Source organism: Taeniopygia guttata, chromosome 2 (assembly GCF_048771995.1).
Source record: "Taeniopygia guttata chromosome 2, bTaeGut7.mat, whole genome shotgun sequence".
In the NCBI taxonomy this organism is placed as follows: Eukaryota; Metazoa; Chordata; class Aves; order Passeriformes; family Estrildidae; genus Taeniopygia; species Taeniopygia guttata.
Window position 1 is genome coordinate 60,821,861 of NC_133026.1, and position 19,669 is coordinate 60,841,529.

At 42.0% G+C, this 19,669-nt stretch overlaps 1 protein-coding gene across 2 annotated transcripts; it reads left to right on the forward strand.

The window, feature by feature from the left end:
* Positions 1-52: 52 nt before the first annotated feature.
* Positions 53-17,930, forward strand: LOC100224915 (serpin B12). Of its 2 annotated transcripts, none has more exons than XM_012571468.5 (8): positions 53-3,519; positions 8,502-8,682; positions 10,514-10,627; positions 10,951-11,082; positions 11,984-12,101; positions 12,656-12,798; positions 13,000-13,170; positions 13,294-17,930. In XM_012571468.5, the coding sequence occupies exons 2-8, from the start codon at positions 8,512-8,514 to the stop codon at positions 13,696-13,698; spliced, it is 1,254 nt and encodes a 417-aa protein (XP_012426922.4). In that variant the 5' UTR covers positions 53-3,519; positions 8,502-8,511; the 3' UTR covers positions 13,699-17,930. The 2 variants fall into 2 exon arrangements, with proteins under 2 accessions (XP_012426922.4, XP_072780182.1); XM_072924081.1 differs by having other exon boundaries at positions 8,505-8,682.
* Positions 17,931-19,669: the final 1,739 nt, after the last annotated feature.

Sequence of the window (19,669 nt, forward strand, 5' to 3'; positions counted from 1 at the left end):
CAGATTCACTTGGGCCACAAAGTCAAAATAACAAAAAAAGCAACTAAGTGAATGTCTGGATTGCTCTTCTGAGCCACATGGTGATAGTTCCCAGTCAGGACTATGTTACTAGGTGGTAAGGATACATGCAAAATTCAATTATGTATCCTCAAACGATGGAAGCATTTTACTTGAGAAATCCTCTTGGTGCCTCGGGTCTGAAAGAAACTGGAAATAGGTCTCTAAATGAGAACACGCAACAACCCCTAATATACATACTTTCAACATCAGAGCACTGGTTATAGTGAATTTAGAGGTGGGAGTTCTGTTTTGATTTTTGAGCTTAACAACCCATGAGAAGCCTTCAGTCACAATAATTCAGTAGTTCCCTTGGAGGACCTTTAATGGTTTCTAATGCATTTTAGTGCCAGAGGGTTAACTGGGGTCTTTGGCCCACGTCTTTGAGGGTACTGAGGAGACTAACTTGGATCAAAAACAATGGGAAATGAGACCCTGCAGATCTCTGGGGGTCTTTGCTGATATGCATCAGATGTTTTGACACAAGGACACTGGTCAGAAAAAAAACCCCACAACAATTAATGTGAGCCCATCCTGTCTGAGAAGGACTTAGCTGCAAAGAGCTTTACTGGCTCAACTTCGGTGATATCTGAAAGACTGGTAAAGATTGGTACACCCCATCACTGTCTGATCTGCTCCGGAGGCTGTGTTCAGATGTATCCAGGGCTGTTGTCACTGTGGCTTCTGGTGGTTCTCCAGCAGGAGGTGGATTGGGCATTGTGCATGGGGTTGGTGACTGAGCAGCTGCACAGGCAATCCATGCATAGAGAAGAGGGACTGTACAGTTTGTGCTTGGGCACTGACTCTTTGTCAGGTGGTTCCAGTTGTCCAGCAGGACATTTCACATTTACTGCTACAGGTCTGCTGGTCTGCTAGACTGATGAAAACCTCTGGCAGAATGTCCCAACCCTCATTTCCTTCCTGGATGAGCTTTCCTAAAGGAGAAAAGCTCAGACATTGCTTTATCAATTTTTTTCAGGTTCTGAAAACATTCCAGTTTAGGAATCAGTCTTCATTTAATGGAAGCTGTAGTCTGTTTAAATGCTGATCAGAGCTTTTATTTATGACAGCATTCATAAATTTATGACAGCATTCTTCTCCTTGTGACAGCATGGCCAGGAAGGGTTATCCCATGAAAGCAGAGACAAACACTGCTTCAGGGTGGGGCCCGTTCTCTCCACTTGACTAATTTCTCTCTCTCCTAATTCCAAGGTATCCCAGCCTGTGCAAGGCAAGCAGATGTTAGAGATACAAAACTGTCTTGGCCCACATAAAGCAAACCCACTTATTAGTCATTTATGAAGAGGGTGGCTTGCTCACGTAAACTTCAGGTTAATTTTTCACTTCTGCCTCTCCTCTCTGCCAGTCCCAGGGCAAAGCTTTTCCACCTTGCAGCATGTGAGGCAGAACTGTCCGTGAAGCTCCTGCTGCTGTGAGAAACCATGTTACAGTCTACTATTTTCATTCTACCCTTTGCTGGCCTCTGGGCCCTTGGGCAAGAAATTGCCTGGGAGGACGTGGGAAAACGCGTGTGGGAGTTTGTGTGCGGGAACTCTTACGTGCTGGGAGGTGTTGGTCACAACAGAGAGAGGGAGCATAGCTGAGGGCTTGCTCAGATTGACAGGGTGCCCCACCTCACCTTTCAACAGGGCATGACTATCCAGTGATGGATGAGATGATGCCCCTGATGGAAAAGAGCGAGCTGAGGCTGGTTCTTGCAAGCTGCAGGGCTGTGTGCCTGCTCACCTCTGCACTTGCCCACCAGCACAGTCGCTGCCCGCTCTCACCCCCAGCATTTGGTTGAGAAGGGGCACAATGGCTTGTGGTAGCAAAAGTGGCTTGTGGGGAAGTTCTGAACCTTGAAAAATGCAACTGAGGGGCAAATTGTCTGGAAAAGCAGTAAATTTTTGTGAATATGCTGTCCTAAGGGCCTATAAAAGATGGAATTTGCACCTACATTGACATTTCTTGAGGCAAAGCAGTTAAACAGGTGCCAAGGAAGCTCTGAGCATAATAAATCAGTGGAGGAATGATGTCAAAAGAGAAGGAAAGGAGAAAACACAGAAACTGGAAGAAGGAAAATCTTGCAAGATACTCAAAATCACTGAAAAGATGCATGGACTAGAAAAGCATCAGAAGATACATGGCAACGTTTATAAATAAATAAATTTAAATATAGAGAAAAAGCTGAGAAAGAAGGTGAAGAAGCACTGCAGAAACATACAGGAATTAAAAACAGAAACAAGAAAATGAATGGCAAATGGAAGCAAAAAAGGAAGGAAAAGAACTGAGGTAATGAGAATGGTCATTTTATCTTTGTATCTTCCATTGCTTATGGATTCCTGGTTTCAGATGGGTACTGGAGCACTGGAACTTGGCCAGCTGGGCTGAGACCTTGTCAGAGGAGTGGGAAACAGCAAAGCTGGACACTGCTGTGCCTATAAAGAGAATGGTCCATCTTCTGGAGGAAAGCATGGATAGGGCAAGATGGTGCTGAGGGCCTTCCTCCTCTTTCCTACTTACCATGTTTGATCCATAAGTATCCCATGAATCCAAAGCCAGTTTTATGCTTTGTGGGAAGAAAGAAGAGGGAGAAAAGACATAAAATTTTTGGTGTTGCAAAGCTGCATACAACCCTAGTTTAGCTCTGATCTCTGAGTCCACCTGCCATAACCCAGTGTTGCATCTGGGTTCAGTGGTACTGATCAGAGATCAAACACTGTGCTCGTGCAGCTCCGTGCTTCCCCTCTCTTTACTTCCTTCTCACTTTATGCTGGAGACTTAACCTCAGTGATCAACCACTCCTGGCCTTCCTTTATTGTTATCTCTAGTGATTTAAGATTTAAAAGAATACCCCCTGGCTGGGGATTCCTGTTACAGTTCAAGGAAATATTTCTTCCCTTCTCTAATTAAGCTCCTTCCACGCACATAAAGCCAGCTCCTTACCTGAGAAGGAGAGATGACTGTAGGCAACATAAAGCTCATGCTTTCATTTCCCGTTCATTTGCTCTGTCTCTGAAAGCAAGCTCAGCTCCAAAAGATCTTGGCATGAACCCTGCACACACCTTTGTCCAGGCCAGACCCCATCAAAATTTGAAAGGGACTAAGCACAGCAGTGCAGTCACAGGTCTTCTTAGGGTTAATGACCAGTTTTCCAGCTGAGAGTGGCTTGGCATTGCAATCAGGAGATGTTGCCAGCAGATATTGCCTGCCAGACTTGTTGAGCAGCTTGAGAGAAATGCTAATAGCATATTGCTAGATACAGGTTTCCCATTCTTCTGTGGGGAAACTTCATGGTAATGGCATTTACATTGAGCAGCAAGATGCTACTATCAGCAATTATTGGTTAGAGGCTGAACTTTCCCACAAGAGAGTGGGAGATTTTTTAAAATACAGTATTCACAGGAACGTGCTCCAGAACTCAGCTGTTGTCTTCTTCATTTAACTTCTTCAGGCAAGAAGGTAAAAATTCTATGTTGTTTTGTTTTCTTTTATTTTTCCAAAATAACTGTGATTTTTCCCCCTTTTTTCCTTTTTTTTTCTGATCCAAAGTACTCTACAGGCTGGTAAAGTAAACATCATTTTTACATATTTGGCAGAAAGAGAGATAACTTTACAGGCTGCAGGCAGCAAAACACACTGCTTAAATTCAGGTGGCTCAAGAGCTCACACAAAGGGAGCTGGTCTTTAGTGGAACATGAATGAGGATTTTAGGGACACATCTAAAGATTCTTGCCTAAATTTCACAAACTTCTGCATCTGAAATTTCCCCAAAACCTCTCTGTCCATCCAGTAAAGTCTAATTGCCACAAGACTGATGAGTTCAGTGGGTTGTATGGGAAAGCTTTTTTGTTTGTCTCTCCAGAAGGGCTGAAGTGTGAAGGCACTTTCAGAGCACCCCTACTTACTCTGGTAGAAACAGGCTTCATATAAAGTGCTCGTGCTGCTGACCTGGGCAACCTGACACACTGAATGAGAAATGCAGGTTAATTTCCCTTCTTTACTCACATTTCCATGGCACAAGAAAAAGCCTTGAAATGTTTTCTACTGAGAGAGAGGGCAGGCAATTCTTTGACTGGATTCTAAGGCATTTCCCCTTTACACTGATCCCCACTACCAGGGAAGTTGTTTACACATCACAAACAATGATGCTATAAAAGAGAAAGGGCGGAGTGGCATTCAGATTTTGTTTTGTTAGTGGGGGTGCTGGTCTTTGCTATGAAAATATGAGCTCCTGGGTTTGGCAATGTTGTTTAGAACCTTGCAGAGAAGTCTGTACAGCTGCACACAGGCACAGCAAATAACTTGCCACTGTACAGCTTGTAACAGGCCAATGCAAATCCATGCCTGTTTATGCAGAAATAACTGGCCTGGAAGGAGGTGTAGAAGATACCAGAGGGGCTGATGCAAACTAACAAAAGCAGTCAGGAAAAATCTTTCTGGCATAAAAGTAGCATCCTGAGAGGCTAAATAGTTTGGAAAATGAACTTGGCACCATTTCGCTTGAAAAGCTGCTTTGTACTGAAATGTATTGTTTTTTAACTTAAGGCATGTGTTGTGCTACTTAGGGATGATCAGAATTGCTGTGTTGTAGGAAATTTGATTTTTCTTATGTGCTGTTTGTCCCTTTCTGTGCTGTTCAAATCAGCACAGAAACTTTTATTCTTGTATTAATGGTAATGAAAAATAAGAAAGTCACTTCTACCAATTTTCATGTGAGAGAACAGCACTATCTGTCACACTGTCTTTTTGTAGAATAGACCATGTAATTTCTACCAAGTCTATTTCCCTCTGCGTATGAGAAATTAATGTATATTGAAGCACTTTAATGGGACACAGATTGATTGAGTAAAACATGCAATGGGAATTATCACGTGCATCAGCAAAACAGGTTCCTTCTTACTTAACTTGTATGAAATACAGAATCACCATAACAGCAAGGTCTCTTACCTTCTCCACCCTATTTACTGCCTCCTCCTGTTGACTGTATCAAATATAATGGTTGTATTAAATATAATCTAATACAACCATTAATTATGACAGCTTTCAGCACAGGTTTCTTTATTATTTGATAGTTTTTGTTTTGATTTCATCTAACCTTAGCCAAAACATACTGTAAAGAGAGAACAGATCATGGATAGTTATAGAAAAGGAGTGTTCATCATTTCACACAGCCATGGAGGAAGTTTGTAATTTTTATGCGGTCTGTGGTATGCAGTGGTCTCCTCTGAAGGAAGTTATTTTCCTGGGTAGCTTCTTGCTCACAAACTGCAGTGCCAGTAATGTCATTTGCCAGACTATGTTAAAAGCTGTTGAACCATCATGCAAAGGATCTCCTGTCATCAGGGGCTCTGCACTACTAATAATGCTCAGCACAGGTGCTTTGGCTAGTGCAGATCAACAGCTGGGAACTTCCTGGAACACTTCTTTTGATCCTGTGTCATCCCTCCTTACCACTCTAAGATTATTTAAAAGTGACATTACCACTTGCTGTCCACCATGTAGATGTTCTCCAAACGCTGTGATCCTTGCAGCAGCTCCAAAAGTCTGACTGAATTATTGCACAGATTACACAGAAGGCTTTGTGGTGAGGAATCATTCATGCACTTGTTCCCACCCCATTTTAGATTAAGGAAGTTCACTAAATCCTTTCATTGTGCAGTAAGAAAGTTCCTTCACTAGCCTGTACCTGCCCACCCTTCCTCTGGATTTCTAGGGCAGCTCTCTAAGTAGTTCCCACTCACAAAACCATGGAGCTGGCTGCAGTGTTTGCACCTGGATGACTCCCTGGTGAGAGCCAGCTGCTTTTGCTGAAGGAGTGGCCACATCAGTGTGCCAGACACATTAAAACCTGTTCCCAGATCCTGGGCTCTCTCCAATCTTGGCACTCAGCCCTTTCCCTGCAGGGTGGGGTGGAGCCACCTTCTTCCTACTGAGTAAGATTAACTCTTTTTTTTCTCCTTGACTCGTTCTGAAGGTGGGACACACCTACAAGGTGCCTCATGCCCTACATTCACTGTGTCTGATTTCACAGCTCCATTTCAGATCTTTCAAGAGATGTGGAAGTATGGCACTACAAACTTCAGCACTGAAGATGCACTGTTTTGTTTTCAGAAGGTTGTGAATAGTAGGATATGAAGGTGGAAAAAAAAATTGTTTAATGCAATGTCTTGTTGTAAGATTACTGCATTATTGAAAGGAAAATTAAAAACATATTACATAAAAATACACTAATAGCAGAGCTAAAAGACATGTGTTCAGAATAAAGGAGATAAAACTAATCTTTGTCTGTGCAAAGAACCCTTTGGTATTTCTCATCTGTTTTGCCCATTTGCATTAGGTCTTTATGTGAAGCACTTCTGGATTCCAGAGCAAAACAAAAGTCTCAGTATGAAACATCAGTGAACTTTTCTTTCAGCATCACAGGTTCTTTCCACAGAGCATCACTCAGAAACAGGATGAAGCACTGATGGTTGCTGTTGTTAGTCAAATGGAAAGAAATGTCTGCATTTACCACATGATGTACTTTCGTATATTCATATACGTACCTTCATAAAACTTTACTTTTTCATCTTTTCCAAGCCTCTGCAGCAGTTTGTTTTAGGCTCAGTCAGTTTTCCTGTGGGCTGAGTTCATCCCCATTGTCTGGAACTTGCTGCAGGTGAAGGTGGTTTCACAGACAAATGTTGTATCTGGGCTGAGCCACATCAACTCCTAATGCCCTGGTAACTTCTGGCACCTGAGTCCCAGCTTTCCATGGAGAGTCATGCCTGGCTCATGGCTGAGCTGGAGGTAGTGTGCATGCTGCATCTTGAGAATAGTACAAGACATTTTGAGCAGCTCTTTGCATAAAGAGAAGTCTGTAAAGGTCTGTGAAGGGAGGGAGCTGTGGTAGAAGAATGGGGGCCTCAGTGGGAGGCTGACAGGAGAATTTTGGCTGGAATGGGTTGCAGGTCCCCAGCACCAGGGAACCCCTTCCCCAGAGAGCTCAGGACAACTTTCAAAGGGACAACAACAGCCCAGGGCTGGCTGTACAAGTGCCCTGCTGACAAAAGACCCTGAAGTTCAGCTTTGCACCAGCCTCTTCTGACCTTTAACCTCTGGTGACACAGACTGGAGCTCCTCATGTAACCTCACCTTGCAGGCTGCAGCTTCAGGGCAAGCAGGGCTGAGGAAGAGTGCCTGCTGTGCTGTGGCCATCTGTGGGCACTGGGGAGAACCACTTGGCTGTGCTCTTACTCCTTTTTCCAAAAGAGAGGAACTCTGGCAGCTTTCTCTGGACCTGACCCATGCTGGTCCTAGTGCAGGCTAAAAGTAGAGACAGTGAGATCTGTGACAAACAAAACATGAAGGACTTGTCTCCATACTGTGGCTGTGTATTTTGCCCTAAATAAATAATCTTTCTGGAACACAGACCAGTGCTATTTGTCCAAAATGTTTGTTTGGTAGTGAAAGTGATGTGGGGTTTTTTTGGGGTTTTTTTTGTTATTATGATTCCAGAAAATTTTGTGTGATCCTACTGGTATCTACACAGCACCTTTACACTTCTCCTAAGATTCAGGAAAGGAGTTTCTAATCACCCATCTTTTAGATGGCCTCCTCCTTGCAAGGACAGAGCTGGACTTGTTCCTAACTTGTTCTTAGTGGAGTGGATTGAATGTAAATGATCCATGGGAGGGGTATCAGACTGTAATGTTTCTAGTACAAAAGTTGAGAGTGACGTATGACTTGTCATATCACTGAGCAGGAACTTAAAGACTTCTTTTTAGGGCTCTTGGGCTATTACTTTGTTTGGCATTTTTAATTGCCCATTCTGCCTCAATCTCTGACTCCTGGAAAACTTTAGAAGTTAAAAGTGTATTTAAAACTGTTGGTGTTTCCATATGTAGACAGACAGTCTCCATAGCTGTTAATGAGTGTTTTTCATGTATGAAGACATTTAATTAATAGTGATTTTATTTTTAGAAACCTGTTGTTTGAAACCCCTTGCCACAGTTCTGATTGCCACAGATGGTTATATACAGGCTTAGTTTCTGTCACCAAGTCTCTATCACTAGTGTATGTTGTTAAGAGAAAAAGAGTTGATGCAGGTGTGAGCATCAAACCAGTGTGGAGAAGGAAAATGTTAATCCATACCTGTCTAATTTCAATACCATAAGCTGAAATAAGACGCAGCATGGGATAAAGCAGAAAAAGAGTCCTTTCTGAGGAATGTACATGTGTTGTGAGCATGAGTCCCTTTTGCAGACCCTCTGTGCCTTTTCTCCTGCTGTGCATCATAGATTGATCTGTGCAAGGCTGATTAAAAATTTCAGGATTTAGAAAATATCTATTATGTTCAACAACCAGCTATGGGACAGTCTCAGGGCAGACAGATGCTTCACAGTGTGGTCTAGTTAAGCCAGCTGCTCTAAATTTTTTAATTCTTTTGTGCTTCCACTCAGCAGCCTCTTCATGATGGACCCAATTTCTAGACCAGTTACTGAGTTTTGCCTTGATCTCTACAAAAAGCTCAACAGAAGTGCAGAGGACACAAATATTGTCTTCTCTCCTATGAGCATCTCTGTTGCCCTGGCCCTGATCCATCTTGGTGCAAAAAACAACACTGCTGCTCAGATAGAAAAGGTGAGTATGAATGAACCATGGTGAGGTGCTGCCACACTGCTTGCTGTTCCCTCAAAGGAAATGTTGGGCAGCCCAGCACGGCACACATGTGAGTGCCTCACAGGAAAGCTGCACAAGGGCAGGCACAGGTGCTGCCTTTGCAGCTGTGCTTGGAGCACTGTGATCCCTGCCATCTGCTGGTGTGGGTCCCATCACACCCCCTGCACGAGCACAGAGCAAGGGCTGACTGAGGGGAAGGGATACAGCACAGTGGGCTGCTCTGGCTTTCCCCAAGCCTGTGGCAGAATACTGGGCTTTATTTCAGAATTATGGGAGGCATTTCCTCTTGTGGCTGGTATGAGAATCCTAAGAATGGGAGTCTGGTGGGCAGTGCTGCAGACACCTGAAGGAGTTTCACCTGGGTGGCTGAAAGCATTAATTCACATATCCCTTATGACATTCAAGAGTCAAAATGTCTCACCCCACAGAGACCCAGGTGGGCAAGGAGGAAGTGAAGAAGGCCACCCCTCCAGTCACTGTGCCTTTACTTCCTGCAGCGCAAGTTCTGCTTTCTACAACCTTTCTTCTCTTTTCTTTTTTTCTTTCTCCTCTCTACCATAAGTGTTGAAGACCAATAATCCTAAGGCAGAGCTTCTCACTGGGGTGTGGTGGGTTGTCCATTGCTGTGGCTGCCAGATGCCCACCCAGACACTCTGAGTCTGTTGTCTTTGCACAGAGACCACCCCTACAGCCTCCTGGCTACCATAACCCTGCCACATCAATACTTTAGGCAGGGACTCCTGCTTATTTTAGAAAAGCAATGGGAATTGCTCCATATCAGTATCCTCTAAAAAACATGAGTAAGTCTGATAGCAAAAGGGTTTTAAAATCATGGGGATCTGGGGAGTTAGAAGGAAAATTAAGCTTAGTAGGCCCTAGGAAAATACCCTGGGAAAGTATAGACCTTGTACTTGCTAGAACTGCACCTGTGTAGCTAGTATATGATAAATGATATAATTGTTAGATGTGATGATTGTTTAGCAATTAAATATAATTACTGTTTAATCACAAGAATAATAATGAGAAACTGTAGTCAGGGGCTTGAAAAAGATCATGAGAAACTCATGGTTGAATAAGATCAATGTATACAATAGAAAAACATAAGTTTAATTATTAATATGTAAGTTATATAATGATAGAATATAAAATATGTTCAGCTTGCAAGTCATGTTGGAGTCAGACTTGGGTCTGTACTCCTGATTCACAGAGCTCTACAATAAAAGCACCTGCATATAATCATATTCTGTGATTATGTGTGTTCCTGAATGCTAACAAGTCTATGTGTGATGCAACATTATTGTAATAGAAAAACTGCTGAAAATTTTTCAGTGATGTATTTGCACAGTAGAAACAAGGACTGGTTTCCATTAAGAGCACTGTGATTTTGATTTCTTAACCTGATGCTAATGTTAAGAATGATTGCAAGAAGCCATTTTTGATGTTTTTAAAGAAAATTAATTTTGTCTCTTTACTTGGGGCAACTTTTTGTTTTGAAATTTAAGATAACTGTAGCAATGAAAACACAGATCAAATATAAACATTTTGAGGTAGTGAAGAGTAACATTTTGAGGGATTAAGTGCAAGTTCTTCTTGGTTTGTTAATATAGAAAAGTGAGTCTGAACATGAAGTATGAACAAGTTCAAGTCTGTCATTTCAGCTGATGAGGGAAGGTGGTAAAACATCTTTCATGAATCTACAGCACTTATCCAACAGGGCACAGCAGAGCTTTTAAACAAGGAATATGGTTTTATCCCAGTTACAATTGACATAAATTGACATCTTCACCTGCAGGTGCTCCATGTCAGGAAAGCTGCAGGAAGAATGAGTCTTGGATCTGATCACGAGAGTGCAGCTCCAGAAGTGGAGCCAGAAGGAAGCCTGGAGAGTCAGCCTTCCTTATCACAGGTGTGTCCTCAGGTGGGGAGCCTTCACTGCGTGGCAGGCTAGTGTGGGTAAAAATCTAGGGTTTGCCACTGGAGGGAGTCAAAATTACATGCTCAGCATCTGCCTAACCCTCTAGGAAATGGCTGGTACAAGGTTTTATTTTATTAAGGGCCAGTAGATCAATACCAAAGCCTTCAGTGATCTCATCTGAAGAAGGATCAGGCTACAAAGCTTGGACTAGCTGGATTTAAAAATGCTTATAATGTTATCTAATCAAGATGCAAATTAGCAACCAAAGGTGTACAGAGGAATAATTTTAATTGTTGTGTTTGTGCTACTCCCAGTGTAACAAGGAGGGAGACCTTAACCATAAAGTGTTCCAGGAGCTGCTTTTGCAACTACAAAACCTTGGTGAAAAATATGTTTTAGCCTTGGCCAACAATCTCTTTATACAACAAGGATTTGAGCTCCAGCAGGTAAGTCACCTGCTAACTGCTGTGGCCACAACCTCAAGCTTCCCTGTAACTGTGAACCTCACTGTTGCCCCTCTTGTGTGTGTTTTGGAGCACATGATGTACTACATGGAGTTACAGCTCTTGAGGCTGGTAGGAAAGAGACAAGACTGTCAACTTTCCATGCTTTTATTTAAAAAAACCCAAAAAACAAAAATCACAAAACCCCCCTAAAACAAACAAGCAAAAAAACAGAAGAAACAAAACCAACAACAACAACAAAAAGCCAAACAGAAACATACCGCCCAGGTTATAGAGCAAAAATAAAGCAGGGATCTGTTAATTTTTGGCACATTTTTCATATGTGTGCACTCAGCCAGAGAAGAACCTATTCTAGCTGTCTGTAAACTACCTACTTCAGGTCTTGCAAGTGGGACAGCTGAGGCAGCAGTAAGCTTGGAGAGGGTTTATCTCCAGGAAGGTTGTACAGGTTCATGCACAGGACTGCTTTGCTGAAGTTCTTGCTCCTTTCCTACAGAATGACTGAGTGGTCTTGAGACTACTTGGTATGGCTAACTTGTTAGTCACATCTTTGCTTTTCTGTCAATTATTGCAATACTTAGGCATCAAACAACTCGTCTTGAATTTTTTCTGTTTCTTTAATGCACTTCTCCATGACAAGACTCATTATTCTGGTTTTCTTTTTACTTATTTACATTTTTAACCTATGCATTAGAATATCTTTTTCAAAGATCCTCTGAATAAACTTCAGATACTTCACATTTCCAAAATGAAATTTTGAACCTTACAGATTCAACAGGTCCCTCCCCATTTCTAAAATCATATCAAGAGATTGATTTCTTTCAAAAGGCAGTAAGTGCTTAATTGATTTGACCAATTAATAATCTTTATTTTTGCTTTACAGCAATTTCTAATGTGTAGCAAGGAACTATATGGGGCAATGCTGCAAACAGTGGACTTTCATGGTGCTGTTGAAGCTGCCAGAAGAAAAATTAACGCTTGGGTTGAAAGTGAGACACAAGGTAAAACAAAGCAAAACTATAGCCATTCTATCCCTGCCTTCCTACATGGGTTCAACAAATGAAATTCCAGGGTAGGAAAAGCAAAGACCTGTTTACATTTCTGTGTGTTCACTCTTATGCTGCTTAAGGGTAGTTTGTCTTCCCATCTGCTCTTGAAATATTAGAGTAAATTACTGGCTAAATTATTTATGAGTTAAAGATATGTTTGCTGTAAAATATTTTTTATTCCCACCCTTATGGCTGGCCTGAGAATTGCAGTAATTACTCTTAAGTCTTGATCAGACAAACTGTTGCTGCAAACAGCCATAAATGCAGATTCATAACACCAGGGGATAATTTGGTAACCCCCATTCTCCCTGGCTGTTAACAGGGCAGATGAATCTCCTTAAACAATTAGGAAATTTGTTTACCTATATTGTTTTTGTCCTTTGAATAAACTGAGAACTGTGTTTCTAAGTTTTTGCAAAACTAAGTTCACTGACCAATAATAGAGTCTCAGTCCAGAGCCTTAATGACAGCTAATAAATACTTCTGTGTTTCAAAATTCCCTTTAGGTAAAATCAAGGAACTCTTTGCACCTGGTGTGATTGATGGACATGCACTGCTGGTGCTTGTGAATGTAATCTACTTTAAAGCATCCTGGGAACGCAAATTTGAGGAAGAAAAAACAGTTCAGAGGGATTTTAAACTGAATCAGGTACAGCTGCATTCTGTAAATCTTAACACTATTCACCTTAGATACTTGTGAGCATTGCAGCAAGCATAACAATGTCCAGGGCTGAGCTGCCCTGTGTGTAAGCTGTGGGTACGTTGGGAATTTAAGTTGCCTCCTCTGTTGGGCAGAGGTGTTGGTAAGAGCTGTATTGTCTAACTGACTATGTAATTTTCTTTTCAACAGAACAGAAAGAAACCTGTGCAGATGATGTATCAGAAAGGCAAATTTAAACTGGGCTACATTGAGGAGGTGGGTGCTCAGATCCTTGAACTCCCTTATGCTCAGAAGTCACTGAGCATGATCATCCTGCTGCCAGGGGATGTGGCTGATGGATCTGTCAGTGGGCTGGAGCAGGTAAGGCAGTACATGTTATAGACTAGGGCTGGAAGCCAGTTGTCTGAATTAACACTGGGTAAAGATTTCAATTTTTCAAAGCTTCCCACCTATTTTAATCTCCTTTTCCCCCCTATCTTATAGATTGAATGCACAATCACCTATGAAAATTTAATGCTGTGGGCCTCCTCAGAGAACATGTTTGAAACCACAGTGGAGGTTTACCTGCCCCGATTCAAGCTGGAAGGCACCTTTAACCTCAACGAGGTTTTACAAGAGATGGGGATGACCGACATCTTCACTGAATCAAAAGTTGACCTTTCTGCCATGACGTTTGCAAAATCTCTGGTGCTGTCAAACGTTGTCCACAAGGCTTATGTGGAAGTCAATGAGGAAGGCACCGTGGCAGCAGCTGGCACAGGAGCTTCCATTGTGAGGAGGTCTCTGCCTCTCACAGAGGTGTTCATGGCTAATCACCCTTTCTTGTTCTTTATTAGACACAATCCTACCAGTACTATACTTTTCTTTGGCAAACTCTGTTCACCTTAAAATCAGGGCCGTTTTCTAACACTGTGAGGAACACCTGGATGAAAAGCAGAAATCGTATTTTTCTCCCAAATGCTTTCTTAATCCTTTGATATCTAGTTTGCACTTCAAAATAATCACTGCAGCCAGTTTTGTTTAGTACCTATGAATCGAATGCTCTGCCACTAGGCTCCTTGAAATTTTGATATTGATCTGAACCCAGAATCGAGTAAATTTTACATTAAGCTCACTAGATATGAATAACACTTTGTTTCCTTGATGTGCACATGTGCTTATGGTGACAGTAGGGTTGAGGTGGGAGGGGACCTCTGGAGGTTATCTGGTTCCCCTCCCCTGCATGAGCAGGGCCATCTACAGCTGGTCGCCCAAGACTGAGTCCAAATTCCTTTTGGATGCCTCCAAAGATGGAGACTCCACCACCTGTCTGGACAACTCTCCTAAGTCTGTGTTAAGTTCTCAAATAACTCCAAAGAGAATTTTGTATGCATGGTGTCTGCAGGAACAGGATACAAGCCCATGTATTTCTAAAGATGGTTAATTATTTACATAGTATAGAAGTCTGTCTTTTATATGGGGAGAAATCAAACTATTTGTCTTAAGGTTTCAAAGAACAGGAAGAAAATGCATCCCGCTGAAGTTACCAATGTGGAACACTGTAGTAATGAATTTCCAAGAAATGTGTTTTCCTTTTCCCCTGTTGCTGAGTCGTGAATTTAGGAGTTCTGAGATGCAAGTCTGAGAGACAGAGCTCTCCATGCTTTGAAGAATGAGGAAAGGCTTTTTAAAGTGCAATGTAAATCATGGAAATCACAGTTAAACATTACCTGGGAATGCTTTTGGGAGAAAAATTAAATTTCTTTCCAGCTGACAGAGAGACATTACTGATGATTTCCTGGTTTAACATAAGTGACGTCTTCCTCAGAGGGATGAGGTTTGATAAATTAACATGTGCTTTTAAAATTTATATATAATGGAGAATCAGTGAATAGCATGTTTAATGCGCAGAATTATATATTCAGGAAGAAGATACATTAAAAATGGCACATCTCTCCAAATAGAATATAGTCTGGCTTTAAACTTGTACCTCCAAAAAGCCATCTGAAAGAAAACTTCCCTAATCCAAAATGTGTAGGCATTTTGTTTTCTCCTTTTGTAAATTTTCTAGCAGCCAGCATTTTCCTTTGCTTGCTCTGAACTATCTTGATGTGAGCAATTGGATGCTTTGCCCATGTTGAAATTCAGGAGCAAGGTAAGATGAGGTGTAAATTCCTGGAGAACATCTAGTGAATGGATTCAAAGCAGACCTTGAGAAAGCTGCTCAGAGAGGTCTCCTGAAAAACCCCATTTCAATGACTAATTTTTTTTTTCTGTTTTTTTTAAAATTCAGAATAGTACCTAACTTCTGTAGTGGAAAAAATCATGTTGCCCAGGAGGTGAAGGGCCTGTATCCCATATCCTTGCTGAAATTCAAGCCTGCAGCTCTCAAGAGAATGCACCAAGTGCTCTCAGGCACTAGGCTTTAGCATAGGCTGTAGGGCAAAACTGCCCACCTTCATTTTGAAGTTCTTACATGAGGGGGTGCAGCTCAAAGGCACCAGAAGAGAATTCCAGGACTGGATAATTTTGCAGTTCAATAACTGCATTATAGATTAGTTCTGGTTTCCAGGGTCTGGTGTCATTCCTGTTTTAGTCCAGCAATAAAGGAAAAAATTATCTGTATGTGGGTGTCTATTTTAACTAGAATGCTATGGAAGAATTTTTTTCTGTATTTTTCGAATAGCATGATTTTTTCTTCACTTTCTTAATATCTGCCTAGAAAAAACATAATAAATGAAGTAGGTCAGCTGTGAGCTTCCTCTCAGCCCTTCAGAGAGTGCTGCTATGCAGCTTTTTCATCTGAATCCTCGGGCATGAAATTAGATATTCTTAGTTATGGGATGGTGAGTCACAGCTTTTGTGTAAGAGCACTGCCACCTACACATCTCCAAGATTATTTTGCAATCCTCCCTCACTTGAGTGCTACAGTTTGGCAACAGAGTCCAGCTTTTCCACACACTTACTGACAGTTTTAAACATGCTGGAAAATCATCCCCAAAGGACCTCTCTCGCCAATCCTGATGGATGCCTTATTTTCTTGTGCAATGCCTCATGAGGCAGGTAGCGTTTGGCACAGCCCTATTTGCAGCTTGCAACCTCACAGCACCAGCTCTGTCTCCACTCATACCCTGACAGCTCCTTTTCCAAGAGACCCCCACTGAAGCCCACTCTGCTGCCTCTCACTTCTTTCCCCTGCAATCTGTCAGCACGAAGCTGTCCCAAAAGTGGGCCAGCAATGACCAGTCCTGCCTTTTCCACAGCCTTCAGCTTGTCCAGTGAGGAATCATCTTACTAAATTGTAGTGGGACAACCACTGTGGGGAAAGGCTTTCTCAAACTAGAGTTTCATAACAGGAAAAGTCTCCTCAGTCTTTTTTTCAGATTATATTCATGCAATCATTGCATGTTATTTAGTGGGGACTTAGCTGCATTTTGCTCGATGGGTTTAACTGCTGGTCTTCTGTGAGAAATGCAATATTCTGCCCAGAGCAGTGCTGAGCACAGTGCCTGTTGGCCTAAAATACCTATATTTTAGGTTTTTTGATTTTGTTTTTGTGTTTTGTTTTGCTCAGCCCACAGCCACTCTCCAGACACCAGGAGGAAACACTGTGAAAAAACTGACTGCTGCTTGTGATGCAGAGCAGCATGGTTGAAGGTTGAGTGCTTTGGTAGAGTGGAGCTATTTCCTTGCTCATGAATGATGATGAATATGAAAGATCCTGAAAGACATGCCCAGGGGCTTTTGGTGTATCTCTTGTACCCCAGACAGGAACGACTCCACTTTGCTGCCTTATTTGCTTGTTGCTTGGTGCAAACCTTCCAGAGGTGCAGACTGACAACGACTGTGGAGCTCAACAAAAGCCTCAGGAGGCCAACATACATTTCAAGCCATAATCATTGATGCCTCAAGCTCCCCACACTGTTCTGCTGAAACATGTGGGCTAGGCCTAGGGTGCAGGAAATCAGATCCATAGCTGGAGTACAGCAGCAAATATCCAGAACTAAGAACCTCAGCTATGCTCTCATACCAGTGTCTAACTTCCTCTGGTGTTGTGGGAAAAATCCACATCCAGTATGATGTACTTCAGTGAGCCACAGTGTCTGAAGCTTGGTCAGAGCTTCTAAACCATGTAGCAGTTTTTGCAAAGAACCCAGGATGTTGACTGCATGACTGTGTTTTACACAGAGTATAGCCTTTAGAAAAATAAAAAGGAGGAGATTAAAGTGACTGTGGAGCTAGCTGGAGCAGATAGGGGAAGAGTTTTCTTTGTGGAAGTCAATGAAGAAGGAGCTGAGGCAGCTGCTGCTACAGGGGTGACCAAAAGAATGCTTTGCCTCCACAATTCCTCATGAGTTCAGAGCTGACCGTCGTTCCTCTTATTGATCAAACATAATCCAAGCAAGAACGTTCTCTACTTTGGCTGATGTTGTTCCCCCTAAGGGTAGAGCAGGTTCTGCTTCTTTCTGCACAAAGAGAGCACAATACTGTGGTAAAAAGGAGTAAGGCATGAATAACATGTTGCTATCAAGTTCCACTGACATTTCCTGATATCTATATTCTTGAACCCAAGAAAAAACACCACATTGTTTCAGCAAGACAACTGGAAAAATTATAATGGCCTTTCATGTTTAGAGCTCTTCTCAAACCAGTGAACACACTTAATGGAGCTTATTTAATTATTGTTTCACTCTTAGCCTTGAAGACTCCTATTGCAGTGGGGTTGTCTAAAGAGTTGGATGATGTGCTATATAAATCAGAAATCCAGCATGATGCCTTCTCTCCTCAGCCACATGAGAAGGTTGATGGTGGGACCACACTCCAAGAGGTGCTGCAGGCCTCTGTCCCCAGCCACCAGGTCCCAAGCCGGAGACAGGTCAGTGTTGAATCCCCCACTTTACTGCCACATGTCTCCAGGAACTCCATCTCCAGTGCCTAAACACCACCATGAGGGAAGGCCCTTGGCTGCCATGAAGGCAGTGAAACCCACAGGTCATATTCACGTCCTGAGGGAGACTCCATGCAGATGTTGGGTATGGAGATATGTAGAGATTTGTCCCACATTCTTCTCCTCAGATACTCTTTCCAGGCCCTCTCTTTGGAAGTAGTAAAGTGTGGCAGCAATAAAAGTATTCAAAGCATTTACTTGGTATGGCTTTTTGAACTTTGATTTGAAAGTTGCCTTAGGCACTCAATCTTTTGAACCTCTGCCATGTCTTGTCTCTTGCCTGTTGTATTTCGTCCATGAACTACAAGCACAGCAAGGTGTAATTTACCATACCAAGAACTTGAATATCTCTCACCTTAATTTCTCTGACCTGTCATTCTGAAAATAATAATGAATGCAAAAGGTAGGGTTTACTTGGTATCACAAAAAATTTTCTAAGAAAATTATTTTCCAGTGCTCTGGTGTTGGACATGTGTCTGAAAAACTGTGGTCCTTGTAGATCATGAGGTGTTTGGCCTTGGAGGAAGATTGTTCTCAGTCTATAATTTCTCACTCTGCCAGTTCTATGACCCTCTGCCTGATGAGTGGGAAACACTTACTGTACAACACAGATGTGACCACTGAAGGGAAAGTATTTCTCGATCCAGAATTCCATAATGGATGAAAGCCCCTCTAAAATACTATATTAATTTCAGAATATATTAGTGCAATTGTCTCGTGTCTGCACTGGGGTGCACTGAGTGGGACTAGGATGGAGCTGACTGTGTTCATAGCAGCCTGTATGGTGGCCTTTTGGGATTTCTGGCTAAAACAGTGTTGATATATTTTGGCCATTGCTAAACTGTACTGCAAAAGCAATTCTGGTCTAATTCTGGTCTTATTCTGCCTACACATTTTTTTGCAACTATACAAAATGTGTTTATAAGCTATTAAAACATTAGTGAACATGTATTGGTGGAGTTATGATAGATTTGCACTCATGTCTGAGAACAGAATTCAGTCTAGCTGAGCAGGAAGAAAAAAGGGCCATCTTGAAGTCTTGATTTAGAAATGAATACACAGAGTTTTGTTTGTCCACGTGGCACAAAAGAAGACAAAGGGAGAATATATTTATAGGTACATCCTGTTTCTGGTTTGCAAATACAGGAGGAAAAAATTAACCACATCTTAAATATACAGTAGACTTCAGCTCTGTGAATGAAGATGCAGGAGGCTTTCCCAAATCTCAAATGAGAAGGCTTGCTGGCAGGGTCAGAGTTTTGAAGTCACCCCACAGGCATTTGATGGTGTTCCAGATCCTGTTTGCCTCCCATAGCTTACTGGTAATGTTTATTTTGCACAAAAAAAAAAAAAAAAAAAAAAAAATAGGAAAAGGGCCAAATGGCACCAGGGGGTCTCTGTTCCACTGGCACACAGAGACTTGCAAAGGAAATGTTGTGTCATGATTTCTCACACACCCTCCATGTCCATTCATCAGCATGTTGTAGTTAGATACCTGCCTTCATCTGGAATAATGTGAGGCTCTAATGTGTGTGAATTTCACTTGGGTGTCCCAGGCCAAGCACCAAAGCTATTGAACATCATGTTCTGTCAAGACATTCTTGTTTGCATCCAGTGGTTACTCAAGACTCAAGAACACAATAGCAGGAACTACTTTACATGTTCTGCACAAAGTAGTGGTTCTTGGAAGCATAATGCTTTTAAATCAAGTTTTCTTAAATATCTTATTCTGTGCAGTAAAAGTACCTTGTTTTATGAAGGATGTTGGTAAGTGATGCTGGTCGCAGGTTCTCCATTAGATTATATATAAATGTTTACAACCAGCCAAGAATCTGGGAACCATAAGATTATGTGTCTGGATTACAGGCAGGCTAGAAGAGAAAAGGGCTGTCAAATTTTATCCAGGATAATATGAGAGCAAAAACTCAATGG

What these genes read in the sequence shown, in the direction of transcription:
- LOC100224915 (XM_012571468.5), top strand. Translation starts at nt 8,512, where the DNA reads ATGATGGACCCAATTTCTAGACCAGTTACTGAGTTTTGCCTTGATCTC. An exon ending in CTGCTGCTCAGATAGAAAAG is followed by an intron (nt 8,683 to 10,513) that starts GTGAGTATGAAT and finishes CTTCACCTGCAG; the next exon opens with GTGCTCCATGTCAGGAAAGC. An exon ending in GGTTGAAAGTGAGACACAAG is followed by an intron (nt 12,102 to 12,655) that starts GTAAAACAAAGC and finishes AATTCCCTTTAG; the next exon opens with GTAAAATCAAGGAACTCTTT.